The sequence below is a fragment of the Lepisosteus oculatus genome, chromosome 11, assembly GCF_040954835.1.
Source record: "Lepisosteus oculatus isolate fLepOcu1 chromosome 11, fLepOcu1.hap2, whole genome shotgun sequence".
Lineage (NCBI taxonomy): Eukaryota > Metazoa > Chordata > Actinopteri > Semionotiformes > Lepisosteidae > Lepisosteus > Lepisosteus oculatus.
This window is the reverse complement of record NC_090706.1, coordinates 33,543,860-33,559,144: the sequence shown is the minus strand read 5'-3', so window position 1 is coordinate 33,559,144 and position 15,285 is coordinate 33,543,860. Positions and strand designations below refer to the sequence as shown.

Below are 15,285 nucleotides of genomic sequence, written 5' to 3'. Positions count from 1 at the left end.
CATATTTCATTAATTGTATGAAAGAACGAGTAGCCTGTACATTATTGATACTGTACAACACTGATGTAAACTACTTAACAAATAGACCACAATGCAGCAGTTCAGATTTTGTTTTCCCAAATCCTGCCTTGAAATAGTAATACAGCTCTTAAGGGAAATGGGTTTCTAAAGCCTACTTAAGATCAAATGGTACCTGTGTGTTAAATGATACTGATATCTTGCTGTCATGATGCCAACAGATATAACACAGTGCCTTGCCTTGTGCATCTCTTCATTTAATTTTTAGTGAAATATTCCTAATGACTCCACTCAAGAGCTCCTAACTATGCCTTATGCAAGTAAGCTACCTGTAATTAATTTTGCCAGTAAGCTGGCTAATCAAATTTACTCAGTTTAGTACTCAATTAAATAATTAGTGAACAGTGCATATAAAACATGCAGCAGAGAGGAATAGACAGGGAATGTGTTCATTATAATTGCAAAAAAGAAGAAAAGCTAAAGAAATTCTGCTTTGTTGATCTGAGTATAAAGCTATGACTATGAATATATTAAATATTTACCTGTCAGCGATGTCTGTAATGATTTGCTCTGAATATTAATATGAATGTTATTGTGCATAAAGAAGAATATATTCAAATATTACTTTGTACATGTATGTATTACTTCATAAATGAAAGAAAAAACAAATACAAACAACATCTTTCTAAAACAATTTGAATCTATGGATGCTGACTATACTTATCTATCCTATGTGTATCTGGCAGGGAATCAATGTTCTTGAAATCTGCATGAGACTGTAAAACATATTTGTACCATCAAAAGGATATAAAGATTCTATTTTAGTCTATTTTATTTTTCCTTTTGGCAAGTTGGCGAATTAGTGGACATAAAAATAACATAATAGTGGTTCATGTTACTGTAGGTTTAATAAGAAATAACATTATTTGTTTGTTTTTTTGTTGGCATCTGTTTGCAGTATGAAACCCAGAAGAGGAAACCTGGCCCACAAGTACTGGATGGGAACAGGCAACCTAGCCAAGTGCAAGCCCTGTCCTGTGATCCACCCTAGCCCTGTCTGCGGCTTAGACGGACACACATATTCTTCTAAGGTAAATACCAATGAGCTGCTGAAGACAGTACATTGGAAATAAGTTTTTACTTAAAGCATTTGACATTTGCAAGTTTCCAGTGGTCTGAATACCCCATTTTCTCACTGTTCGGAGGACTTCACAAAGACAAATATTTGGTTGCATTCTCTTGGGGATTTCCTTGGGCACAAATAAAAATACATGAAATGCAGTTTAGATTTAATATTTCCTAGTATCCTGCATGGAAAACAAGTGCTTGTTGGTGCTGTAGTATCTACCAGGAACTGAAAAACATCAGGACTTCAAATAATGTATGAATCCAAGAATACTTTGACTTATTTTATAAGTGAAATGAACTCATCATCCCTTACCGTATGTTTTTATATATTCATTTTTAAACAGTCTTACATAATACTCTTTTTTGGGATGTGCAATTACAGTATAAAACTTTAATTAATCTCCTGAGATTTGGCCTGGCTTTTCATGCAAAAGAGTTGAACCGGTGTTTTGTATTGATCTGGTTTCAGTAATGTGTCTCATGATCCTAAAAACCATTAGCTGTGAAAGACAAGTGACAGGATCATCCATTGTTTTTGTTTTCCTTCGGAATATCTTATTTGAAGAGCGGAGAATTCATGTTCTTTCCAAACAGATACTGTCGCAGTGGCTGTGTAAGAGTTAAGTCAACCTTGCACTTCTCTGATGTGCATTGTATCTCATTCCCTGCAACAGCATTAAAAAATACTGTGCAGCCAATGACCACACCATCTATGATGGATAGTGGTTGCAATGAACTTTGACCAGGATTACTATTGGATTCTGGTGTTTTGTGCTTCAGGACATCTGAAAAGTACTCCAGCTGGGTCAATTACCCATGGTTTGCTGAGAGCATACCCTATCAAGTGCCCACTTTGATTTAAAACCTGGGAAAACATGCACTTTAATGACTGAATAAGTTTTCAATAACATTCTCTCTGTAATCTCAAAAACCTTATAAAGCAGAAATTATTTGTGCCACTTTGGACTGGTTTCAGAAATTCACTTATGCCTCTTTTTTGTGGGTTTGCTAGCAGTTTTCTGATTGGTATCTCGTATTTGTTCATTTTTTTTCCATTTTGAACTCTGGATCACAGCGCCAGTCTCTGCACCGTATTTACTTTTTTTTATATTTATCATTTCCTTTTACGGTCTATTTGTGTAGACCTCTACTCTCTTTATTTGAAATGAAATTGATTTGTTCAACTGTAATGAAATTTTGTTTTTAAGACATAATATGAGAATATTTCCTGTTCCGAAAATCTTCTATAGTATGTCTACTCGTACTGTCATCTAGTATTTTATATGAAAACAAATTTGATGAGATTGGCGATTTGATCATTTATACTGTTCATAGTTATTAATTGTCAAAGACAGTATCAGTATTTTTCAGTGTCCTTTCACGGTTTATGAGAAAATAATATGAACAGAAGCTATGAACAGTATGACTTCCATTAAAATGTCAACAGTACAAAATATTTACTACTGTAAGTTTATTAACATTTTTGATTATAGAAAACTGCCATTCTCAACCTACAATACCGGGTGGTACCTTGCTGTCTTATATAGATTTTCAAAACTTTTTAATTTCCTAGATTTGTATCATGAGGCAACTACTCTACCCCTTGCTTCGACTCACTGTCAGATTTTGGTGTTCGTATTTTACTCCAAAATGTGCAAAAAGAGGGGTAAATGCTAATTGAATTATGTTATTATATTCTATTGTTAAACCACGTGATTGATGGAGTGAGTCAAGCGACCATCACTTCAATACTTCCAGTTTCTAGAACAGCCGCTAGATAGCGTATGGCTATTGATTTGGAGCACCTAGAGTTGATCGCAAGCATGTTGGTTCAGCTCGTTTTTCGTCACTAGTGTTTCCCTCCAGCACTGCTTCAGCTGCAGGTTATGTCCTTTGCCAACTGGAGAATACGAAACATAAAGTGTGGACTTTATCTGAAAGAGAGGTCTTCCTTTACTTCATGTGCTGAAGTTTATTAATGGAACCAGACATTATACTAGTGAATGCAGTGATTGGGAGCATGAGAAAATTAATTTCATAACTATTAACCTCATTAGGCCTGCTGGTTTCATTTCAGTGCTCCAAGATATTAGAAAAGCACAATGTATGTTCACTGTAATCAAGAAATGCTTCTGTGCCCTTTAAAATGTTTTAGGCAGATGGTGCAAAAATGATTTGTGAAGTGTGTGGGCATTTCTTAATGCCAACCTGTATTGTAGTAAAATGAAAGCCACTAATTAAATCTTAGTCTTAGTGAGATCTAGTATTTAAAACACTGCTTTACACTAGGTTTATTTATGTAATTAACAACGACTGATTGTGTCACGCATTCTAATCCTGTTTTATTGTTCATTTAGAACAGTTGCTCCCTCCAGTTTGTATACAGGTTTACTTTGTCATTTGAGCTAGGTCTTTTGCTTGCAGGTTTCTCTATTATAAGCTCCAGTCTTGTACAGTAGCTCTCCCCTGTCATTTCCCAGAGGCCATTTAGACAGGAACAAAATCTTACCTTTAAGTGCTTGAATGATATTTGTTAAAGATAAGAAAGCTTAAAACAATCTTTATTGACTAATGGTAAGATTTACAAAGCAATACTAAGAGTTACAAAAAAATGTTTTATAAGTGTTCTAGAATTAGAAATACAGTAATTAGCTTTTTTTAAGGAGGACCTCTGATTACCTGCCTACATTTTGTTATAATAATAACAATAATAATTGCTTACACTTATATAGCGCTTTACTGGACACTCCACTCAAAGTGCTCTACAGGTAATGGGGACTCCCCTCCACCACCACCAATGTGCAGCATCCACTTGGATGATGCGACGGCAGCCATAGTGCACCGGAATGCTCACCACACATCAGCTATCAGTGGGGAGAAAAGCAGAGTAATGAAGCCAGTTCATAGATGGGGATTATTAGGAGGCCATGATTGGTAAGGGCCAATGGGAAATTTGGCCAGGATGCTGGGGTTACACCCCTACTCTTTTCGAGAAACGCCCTGGGATTTTTAATGACCTCAGCTTTACATCTCATCCGAAGGATGGAGCCCGTTTATGGTATAGTGTCCCTGTCACTATACCGGGGCATTAGGACCCACGTGGGCCACAGGGTGAGCACTCCCCTGCTGGCCCCACTAACACCTCTTCCAGCAGCAACCTTAGTTTTTCCCAGGAGGTCTCCTATCCAGGTACTGACCAGTACCTGCTTAGCTTCACTGGGTTGCTTCACTGGGTTGCAAGTTGTGAGTTGCAGGGTGATATGGCTGCTGGCTATGAAACATGTTAGGAAACATAAAAGTATACTTAATTATATTTAAAAGAAAACCACAGTACAACATGTACTGTAAGAGTGAGAAAAAAAGGGAGAAGAAAAACATTTATGGCCTTTACAATATATTCAATTTACCACTTCCAGTCTGTTTTCCTAAAGTCAGTAGTCTTGAATGTTTTCTCTTTCGGAAGATACTGTATGTCTGCTGCGTGTTCCAATCAACTGTCTGTGCTACTGTGCTCAATAACCTTTTCAGTGCCAAAATAACTGTGAAACATGTAACTTTAAAGGAGACCCATTTTTAAAGTAAAGGGCACATGCTCTTCTGTGTGCTTTATGTTGTTAAGCTTATTAGATTTAGCTGATCACTGATGAAATTGACAAAGACTTTGCAGATTGTGTATAGTAAGACTAAGGAGCTTTCTCTTGTTACAGAGGTTTTTGCACAGTACATTTTTCTGATTTTGCTTGTATAATTGATTTGTTTTAAATAGTTTTGAATTTGATTTCTCCCAGCTGGCTTTCTGTAGCCATGATATCTGAAATTTACAGTAAGTCTCTCTCATGTGTTTTTTTTCAAACAGATCAGGTACACAAGAGGCCTGCCCTGGGTTAATGAACTCAAATTGAATTGAATTAGAAGCCTCTTATGTATTTTGTGGTGATTTATATGTTGAAAGAGAAATTTGATTTAAATAGATTTATACCTCCAGGTGTCAGTTCATTGTAGTACTATTATTAGTTCTTTAAGAGGAGTTATCATATTAATCAAAGGATTTATGAAACTTCTGTAGTGTGTAGTTTAGAACAAAAATGGAATTGTGCTTCATTTAGTTAAATCAAAACAAGCTTTAAAAGGTAATTACTGATATAGAAATGTGCTAATGAGACAGCTACTTAATATACAAAGAACCTGATTATCCCAACTTTTGCTGAATTCTGAATTCGTTGTTAATGCTTAGCAATGTACTTTAAAATTAAATCTGCTTTTGCGTTTATTTATACTTTGTGTTATTTTATCTTACCATCTTAATTTAAGTCATTGTGAAAGGACTGACAGGGGGTATACACAGATTCATAGCCCCCTAGGTTATTTATCGTGCCATTGGATATAAAATCAGTGTTGTTCCTAGAATGAAAGAAAGCATATGTTAAAATCCAAAACAATATTTGAATTAAAATAATAATACATTTAATTGTGTCATCTCTCTTTTTGAATCAAAATTGAACATTGAAATGAATATTGCTGCAAATGCTAAGAAAGCACTCAGCTTGCAGAGACAGCACATTTATGAACAATCCTTTCCTTGATATCTTTCACCTTTAGAAAAGTGACAAGCCAGATTTAAAGTGGTATAGCTGAAAACACAAAGCAGTTGAAAAATAGATCAAAGATTATGTGTAAATGTCAGCATCTATTTACCATTTATCCAATATGCATGACTTTTTATTTCACGTTTGTATTTGAAAATGGAATCAAACCACACAAGAGCAGCACAATTTCATGTCTTGGAATGCAATAAACAAAACTGTCCCTGAGGATACAGTTTAATTTAAGGAGATGATATTGTTATTAATCTGTGGAGGGGTGAAAAACATTATAATTGCAGAGAACTAAAGCTTTGGGGCTCTTCCCCAGGCTAGACTGGTTCACTGTACCCAACCTACTTTTCTTGAAAGAACGTAAGTGAACAGACTCAAATAGTGCTTGAGTGCATTCAGCCAATTAAAAAGCAGCTACAGTACATAGATGGAATTTCTGGGTTGATGTTTTAGTTATAAGTAGGCCACAATCGTCCTTGAGTAGGATTTTGTTTTGTGACTCGACCACATCCTCAGACGATTTGAATAAGGATAGAGATCCTGCATTGCCGTTTAACTATCAAGAAATTGATAAGAATCTAAACTTTTGAATGTCAGCCCACTGCTATTTAACTTTGCATTTATAGAGAACGTAGTTAAAATATGAAAAAAAAATATTTGCAAATCACAGTATGATCAGACTTTTTCATGCCAAATGTCACCCAACTGTCTAGTTTTTATATTATTTTGGTTTGGAATCCTTTTTTGGTACTGTATGCAGTCACATGTCAGATTGTGGTCAGTGTTGACCTGCCACCTATGGACTAGATTGCAGTACTGTAGTTCATTTGAGTTCTGAAAAAGTTATTCTTCCATTGCTGATGAAATTTGCTTGAACTCAGATTGAGGACCAAACGTCCAGTTTTATTTAATGTCTAAGACTTGTGACTCATTAGCCAAAGCTCTTTCCTATAAGAGATCTGCAAAATGTCTTACTCGGGTGTAAATTTCATCTATATTTCTCATTCTGTTCCAGTTTGGTTTTTATTTTGTCAAATTAAGTTTGAAATTATATGAGATAACTTTCATGACATGACCTGAGTGAAATGTACATACCTATAATAATGTCAGCTAATTACAGAAGCACCCTTTCAAAACTAAGACATTCATACATAAGACATTCATACACTCCAGGAATAGCTTGGTTTGTTCTTTACTGAAATTCAGATATTTGCAATATTACGTATTTAATAAATACGTACATTTATTAAAAGATCTTGTAATTAACTGGAGTTATTTAGTGAAGTTAGTGTTCTTCTCTTAATGTTACAAGTTAAAGATTTCTTAACACATTTTAAACATACAGTATATATCTTACATGTTATGTTAACTGCAATAAATGCCAATGAAAGAGTAGAAATTTTAACAAGCATGAAAATAAAAAAGTAGATTGTCTATCATCAAAATATTAAGAAACCAAATCATGCAATAAAGAGTGAAGATAATTCTAAACTTCAATACTTGTTTTAACAAAATGTCAACATGCTAGATTGTTATGGCTGTTGATGTCAACATATTCATCTATTGCCTTATTATCATTATTTCTAATTATGGTCCTAAAAAGTTGGGCATTGCAGAATTTCATTTTGTTTACTTTTTTATTAACAAATTTTTGTAAATATTTACACTGATCAAAATGATTTTACATCCAGTTGTCCAAAAATGGTGCTGAATGATTTGGAATGGGGTCTGTGTTTTCATTTTTGTGTTTTCATGCTGACATACAGAATACGGGATTGGTGGGAGGGAAAGGCTGGAGCAGGGTTCGAAATCATGATAAAGCAGAGTTTATAGAATCATAAAAATTAAAGTAGGTCTTGTATATGTTGGAAAACAAAATACTGTATATATGTCTGCAAGCAACACTGAATGGTCAAACAACAAACACGCATTCTGCCTTGGTATTTAAGCTAACAAAGGCCATCATTGTCTTTGTACTTTCTACCCAAAAGCGGAGATGATTACATAAAATATTTACATAAATAAATTAGTTTTTCCTGTGAAATATTGGAGCTGAGGCACATTTTGAGAATGTTAATCTGATATTTCATTAATTCACATCATGTATATGCAGGAATGGAATAAAACGAGATTTTAATCGTCCTCCTTCACACAATGTATTAACATTATGTTTCAGGGGATGGTATTTTGTATATTGGAAAGGAAATTGGACCTCAGGATTTCAATCTTGTGATGACAGCCAATGAATTAACATCATGTAAATGGAATAAGACAGAATTTAGATGATGAGAGGGGAAATATAATGTGATAGATGTTATCCCTCTGCCTCTTTGCAGTGGCTTGATAACGCATGTGTGAAGAGGAAATTTAGACTGTGAAAAGGGGGATTTAGTCTAATGGTCTTTTGTTAAGGAATTATTTACAAAGCATAATACAGCGATAATGTTGTACCTTGGGAGGAATTTTAATCCCAACAGTGAGAGAACAACCTCTTTTCAAGTCTTGTCTGCTGGAGAAGCTGTTTTTAAAACTCAGAGCTGTTGTAGTTGAGCCCATACTATCACGGATCATCAGGCAGTTTTTTCAATTTGCATTTGTGTTTTCTTTTTTCCCTTTACTTATATCCGATAGAGGGAGACTATTTGAGGAAAAATAAAAGATACGTACAATCCAATTGCAATGTATTGAGGCATGACATCCTACAACACCTTTTTATTCATGTGCTGTTAACTCTGGAAAGCATGGAGAGGTCCAAGAGTCTGCATGATGCCCTGAGGTATTATTAAGAAGTGGGGAAAATGCCTTAGCTCAAGAATGGCGTGTGTACAACCATTGACACTTGCTGCGTGTTCACTTGGGTTAAAATTCCTGTTTTGTTTCAAATAACACTATAATCAAGACTGCCTCTTTTTGCTATAAAAAAAACGTTCACTTCATTATTTAAGCTGTTGCCAAACCTAAACTTCCTAGATCAGTATATCTTATCGAATAGCGTTATATTGTTCTCTATCACCAGATATGGTCCTTTCAAAATATCAGATTTTCCTCTGAATTCGTTATTTTTTCTTTTATCATTGTGGACGTGTGGACAGAGAATTTTTAAGTCGTCAATATTATAAATGTGTAGTGGGGTCCACAAGTTCTGATCAGGTGGATTGTTCGGTTGCGGTCCTTGCTACAGATGCTGTTTTTGTCGGACTAATGTGCTTTACCTTGATTACTCCCGTCCACCCAGCTGTATAACATGCTGGGGCTCTGTCGTGGACTGGCATCCTTCCAGAGAAGGGAGTCATATGCTCCCCTTTCACTTTAATGCCATGCAAACCAGCGAAAAGCTCTGGACCAATGGGGCAGTTGTGCCTTGAATCCAGAACTACCTATGCTTAATACAGATTTATCGAAAACATACAAGCATCATAGATTTAAACATGCTATTGTTATTGGTATTCACTTACTAGTGAAAGGGAATAGACCTTGATCTCCTACCAGAAGGACATCCTGGTTTTGTTTGTTTGGGGTTTAGGTGCCACAATCAATCTCTTGCTTATAGTTGTCAAGCTTAAACACGTTACTTATGAAAATTTAAAAAGCTGATAAATTAGCTTCCTGTGCCTACTTTAATCTATCATATATTATATTTAGTTTATTTAACACTTAAATGACACAATATATCTAAGGGGTCTTATTATCATAAGAAAGTACAATGCACTCTAAATACAGTATATTACATATAGATATGTTGAATATCATGTAAAAGCACTGTAGAATTCAGTAGTTTGTATAATTTTGCATATTCAGTTGTTTGTATAATGTTACATTATTGTAGTACAGTGGAAAAACACAGAAAATATACTGAAGAGAATGAGAGAACAATATGTGTGGAATTGGAAGGAAGAGAGCCAGAATCAGGCATGTTGTTTTGATTTTTGTATCGTTTTCTAAATTCTTCACCTCAGATAAAGACAGTTCCTGACATTTCTTTTACAATTAGATACGCCATTACTCATTCTTCAGTGTTTTGAACCAGCCTTGTCAGCATTTGATCTTTTTCTGTTTATTTTGTTAAGTTATTTGATGTCTGCTTATATCCCACAGAATTGCCTCTGGTAATTAATTTCTAGGTTTCTAATTACATTTATGATTGTTTTTGGCCTGTGGATAATTATTGCGCTAGCAACTGCCTCTGTTTTTTTCTCTATGAATTTTCTTCCTACAGATTTGTTTCATAATGAAAATACAACAAAAGGTATAGTTGCTAGCGGTATTGCAACAGACCGCTTTTTACTCAAATAGCAGTGCTAGCAAATTGAATTTTTTGTTGTGGGATTCTTTGGATGACTAATGCAATATGTGGAAAGCAGAGCTGCAATGCCTTTCTCCCGCAAATTTAATTAGGAGATATTAACACAAGAATCTAAGAGCTGTCAAACTGAAAATGATGGATTTAATAGTGGATTCTCAGAAACAGCAAATTCAATATGTCAGAGTAAATTCTAAAATTACTAAGTCAACAAATCTAAAGCAGAAGATTCTATTAAAGACTGTAAAGAAAGGAAGAATTTTGCAGCCATCAATTTGGAAGCAGCACTTTTACTCTCAAAGGTGTCATTTGTTGCATTATCATTTTCTGTTTTTTTAGCCAAATGACTGATTTTGCCAGCCATTCTGCTGTAGGCCGATTAAGGAAGGACAGGTGGCATTAAGCTGCTGTTTCAATTAAGACATTTGCAAAAGACAAAGTGGAGAAAATAAGAAATGTCTGAAATGAAAGTTACACCCATAGTGACATGGATTGCTAGAGAGGGAAATGTCAAATTAGCAAACAGTGATTGATCATAAAATAAAGTCTGCTCTTGATCATTATTTTCTTTAGGACTGTGATTATAGCAGGAAGTAGGAATGATTCCTGAAGCGTAGTTGCAAACAAATCTGTGAAAAATGTGTTCTTTCAAACTTGGGGTGATTTTTCTGTCACATCTTCCTATTTCTTTTGTTCTCCTTTGCTTACTTCACTGTGCAGTGCAAACTGGAATTCCAGGCTTGCTCTACAGGGAAGACCATCTCACTGAAGTGTGAGGGACCCTGCCCCTGCCTTCCAGGCCAGGAGGTAATCAAACCAAGAAATGACAAAAACGGTAAGTTTGGTTTCCTTACTTTGGCTGTTTTTCTGTCTTTGAGCTAAAAGACAATACACTATTTGCGTTGATCCTCTGAAAGTCTTCATCTGAAAGAACCTGGCCCAATGTGGGTTAAATTCCCCTGTTTTAGGTTCTACGGTATTATTATTATTATTATTATTATTATTATTATTATTATTATTATTATTATTATTATTATTATATATAATTATATAGAATATATATATATAATTTGGAAAGGCAAAGACAAAGCCGCAACATGCAAAACGAAATAGTACCGTAAGTGTCTGGACAGCATGGATACCAAGCAGCTATGAGGGCAGCCTGGTTTCATGCACTCAATGTCTGCATTGAACTGGAGCATCAAGCAAACCAAGCTGGGAGCCGAAATAACCACAGCAGATGTCGAAACAGATGAATCTAAAGCACGCGCCATAATGCAGCCAGCATTTCATCGGCTTTGATTTCTGAAGGTAGTAAATTCCACCATTGAAGAAGAAGTGTGGAGAATGTATGGGCTCTGAAAGTGGGAGAATTAAGAGGGGGATTGTGAATCTCTGGCAGAAAAAAAGAGGAACTTAAAGAGCAGTAGAGGTTGTAGCGAGCAATAAGTGACTGAAGATACTGTACATAAGAGCTGAGTTGCTGAGAGAGCAGTAAGCATGGACTGGGGTTATGAATGGGAGCCCATTGAGCCACTTCAGTAAGGAAAAAAAAAACAAAACACAGAACTTTGGTTTTGTAATGGACAGAGCTTTGGCAGGAGAAAAAAAAAACTAGGCCTGACATTTTGCAATTAGTTCATACACATTTGCCCATGCAAAATAAAAAGGTAATTATTTGATAGTTATCATTTTACATAAAAGGTGAATACCAACTTCTGATCAGACTGAAAAGGCAATTAGAAACTGTCAAAATAGGCAAAAACTGTCATTAATAGATACGTGTTTTGGTAATGTATTTGGTGTCCTGCAAAACCCAAACACTGAAAATGACCAGTCCAAGTTATCATACTGTACAATTACAGCTATTTATTAAGAGAAAATAAATATACAGCCATTGGTAAGAGATTGTTTGGTTTTCTGATAGATTTGAATAAAGCAGGGTTCTTATTGCAGTGGGGCAGTCAGACTTGATATTGTATTTTATCAGGAGGCATGTACCAGGTAAAATTCCTGTAGTGAAAATAAATGGTTTTTATGGAAGATCAGATGATGCAAGGTTTGCAAGACAGCTAGTGATATTATCATTGTATGAACCGTGCAGTATGATTTATTTTCCTGTTCCTGGTTCTTTCCTGGTGTCAGTGATATAATATACAGACAAAGCAGTCCTAGGCGACTCAGTAGAAACTTTAATGACGCATTACATTTGTTATTATTATAAAAATGCTGCCATTAGCTGCTCGTTATGGGACATCAAAAGACACTAAGGCCTGAGATTGCCAAATTAAAATCATGCATTGATATGAGTGATAGGAATAGAGGGCAGTGAAATTTCAGTATAAAGATACTGATTATTGGAGATAATGCAGTAGGCCTGTTTAAGCTGACATTTTCAATTGGGTCATAATGAGGTTCTTAAGCACTAATGTTTTGAGAATAGGATGACCCAATATTAATTACACTGACTGAGTATAAGCTGAATCTCTTCATTCAGTAGCATTGTACAGTATTTCCAATATACCATATGTAGAGAAAATTCAATAATAAGTTATTATTAACTTTATATTTCCATTATGAGACAATAAGAAATCGTATATCTAATTAACTAACAAGACTTATAATGAGGAATCTGTGCAAGTATTATAAACCTCTGTTGTTTTATGTCTAAATATAGATGTTCTTAAAAGTTGTATATCATTTTAAGATTTGTAGTGAAGACTCTTGCAAATGTTTTTTTTTATTTTAAAGAAGTTGCATTTTGTTCTAAACAGTTGAAGTTGTACCTTTGAATATTATGTTTGAATTTAATTTAAACCATCTAAAATTAATATAAAGCAAAAAAAACATCTATTATATCTGAATTTGAATGGTGGAAAATCTGAATTTGAATGCTGACCCAAACAATGACGAATCTTATACGCAATGGCAAAGACAAATACTTACTGTCTCTTATAATTAAGCATCCTGATCTTCTTGAACTTCATTATTCTAAATAGAGCTTTGGTGATGGACGCTTCAGTGGCTCAACAGATATTTCCTGGATGAAGATCAAAGTTCACAAATGTAATTTTACTTTGGTAGCACTATTTTACATAATAATGGATCCGGAGAGCTCAACAAAAAATTAGTAACATTCTGCTAAACATAAAAAATGATAAACAGTATTAAATGTCTTAGCTCAGACAGACAACAGAATTGTGATGATAAAATTAGTCAGATGTAAAATTTGTTTCAGGGTGAAATTTATTCCTGCCTTCACATGCAGAGAATAATTGTGTGCCAAATATAGCCACTGGTTTTTCTTCAATGTAAAGATTTATTTGTCATTGTCTGCATATGGTAGAGGGCGCTCCTACTGTCTTGTTCCTAGTTTCCCTGTGCTTTGCTTGTCCTTCTGGTGTGTCTTTGTGTGGGGCTATATATTTCCGGGTCACCCTTTCCTCCTCGCTCAGCATTGAGGGATCGGATGTCCTGAGACCTGCCTAGCACCAGGTCGTCTCCTCCACGGCTTGAGGACATAGGTTTCTACCCGACATCGTCTGACCTCCTGAGCCTGGGCTAACACCCCTTTTGCCACAACACATAGGGTCTTTTTTGCTCTTCTGCCATTCCATGGCATGCCTCTCCGACATCCGTGACAGCATTAGGTTTAATTCCCATGTCTGGCTCCTTCTCCTCTTTCACTGCATATAACCCTTAAATAAGCTAGTGTTCATGACTTCTCTATTCAATGAATACAAATCCAGTTAACCCCAATTACGAATTGAAGTTTGTATTTATCAAATGATTTGACCTTGAGTATCCATTGAAAAGTACCAAGTCCACAGAGAAGAGATTATTGAGATAGAATTTAAATAATGTAAAGATCACACAAGTAGTTTTTTTTCGTTAACTTTAAGGTTAAGCTTCTGGTTTTCAAATCAGTTTAGATCAAAAGACAATGAAGAAAAAGATATTAAAGGTCTCAAAGCAATCGTTACTCTCAAAATATTTTATGCTAAAGTAAGGTTTACCTTTTCATTGCATAATACTTTGTATAATACTAAATTTACAGCAGAAGGGTTATTATTCAAATCATTATTATTAAATTTTTCATTTCACAATTTTGAATTTTTTTTATTGTTTCACGACAGAAAAGTGGCAAATACTGTGCTCTGGAAACCTTTATTAATTTGTATGTGAAATGCAAAGATACAGTACTTCACAGTAATATAAACTTCGTCTTTCTTGTAACTGTGACCCGGTATAAACATTTTAAAACATTTTCTGCAAATGATTGATTTTACATTTGACCATTTAAGATGATCTCTCAAATCTTACTGCATGTGATAAGTAGGAGAATTTAACATTTCTTTTAATGGTACTGTATATCCACAGTTTAATTTTAAGTTTTAAGACTCAGTTCTCCAGGAGGCACTTCCTTTGAAATACACATGTGCAACACCATCAACTTTATTTTCACACTGAAGAGCTCACAGTGTACGCAATAGATGAGACATTGATTGAAAAAGTAATAAACTCTCAGTAGTGCCACTGCAAGCTCATTGGTACCTGACAAGTCACAGACAGAGTCTCTGTGTGCAATGATCCAAAAATGCCCTGGCCAACTCAAACCTGCAATATCAGTTTAAGGAATCTCAGGCAAAATCACAAAGTGACTAAGACCACATTCAGATAGGGCCATAGGATTCTATTGCTGCTAGCAGAACCATTTTTGCTAAACAAGTTAAGACTTTACTGAGTTTTTTCATCCCTTCCTTGGACTTCAGCCTGGTACATAAACGTTAGAGCCTAATGTGAGATTTCACAGAACATTTAGCACCTAAATCATAATTACAAGCCAGTGCTGTTAACTGAAACAGAATGTTATTATTACTTTTTAGTATTTTAGTAATTGTTTTACCATGTTATAAAAGTGGTCCTTTAAGATGCACAGGTTTAGGCATATGCAATGGGAACATTTGTTTTACGATCACAAAGATAGCAGGAGAGATCTATTAACTGCTGAGCTGGTGAAATGCACAGCATTTGTACATTCAGGCCAGACAAACTGTTAAGCATAGCAAATTCACCAGCAGCATGGTATGTTTAAAGGATTTTTTAATTGGACACTGAAGGTTGCATTTTGTTTTTGTTTTTGCTAATGTTCCTTTTGGTGGTATTTCAGTCTGGAGAATTTCAATGAAACTTTAATTTACTAATAAAACACAAACATGTAGATTTACACATAAATTTATCTTA

At 35.0% G+C, this 15,285-nt stretch overlaps 1 protein-coding gene across 5 annotated transcripts in view; it reads left to right on the top strand.

Annotated features, from left to right (window-relative positions):
* Positions 1-15,285, top strand: part of spock1 (SPARC (osteonectin), cwcv and kazal like domains proteoglycan 1) — a 253,417-nt gene that overhangs the window by 179,861 nt on the left and 58,271 nt on the right. For all 5 annotated transcript variants that reach the window (XM_069196149.1, XM_015349985.2, XM_069196147.1 and 2 more), the window contains 2 exons: positions 977-1,109; positions 10,762-10,876. In XM_069196149.1, the coding sequence (XP_069052250.1) occupies positions 977-1,109; positions 10,762-10,876 (248 nt within the window). The remainder of the gene's footprint in view (positions 1-976; positions 1,110-10,761; positions 10,877-15,285) is intronic.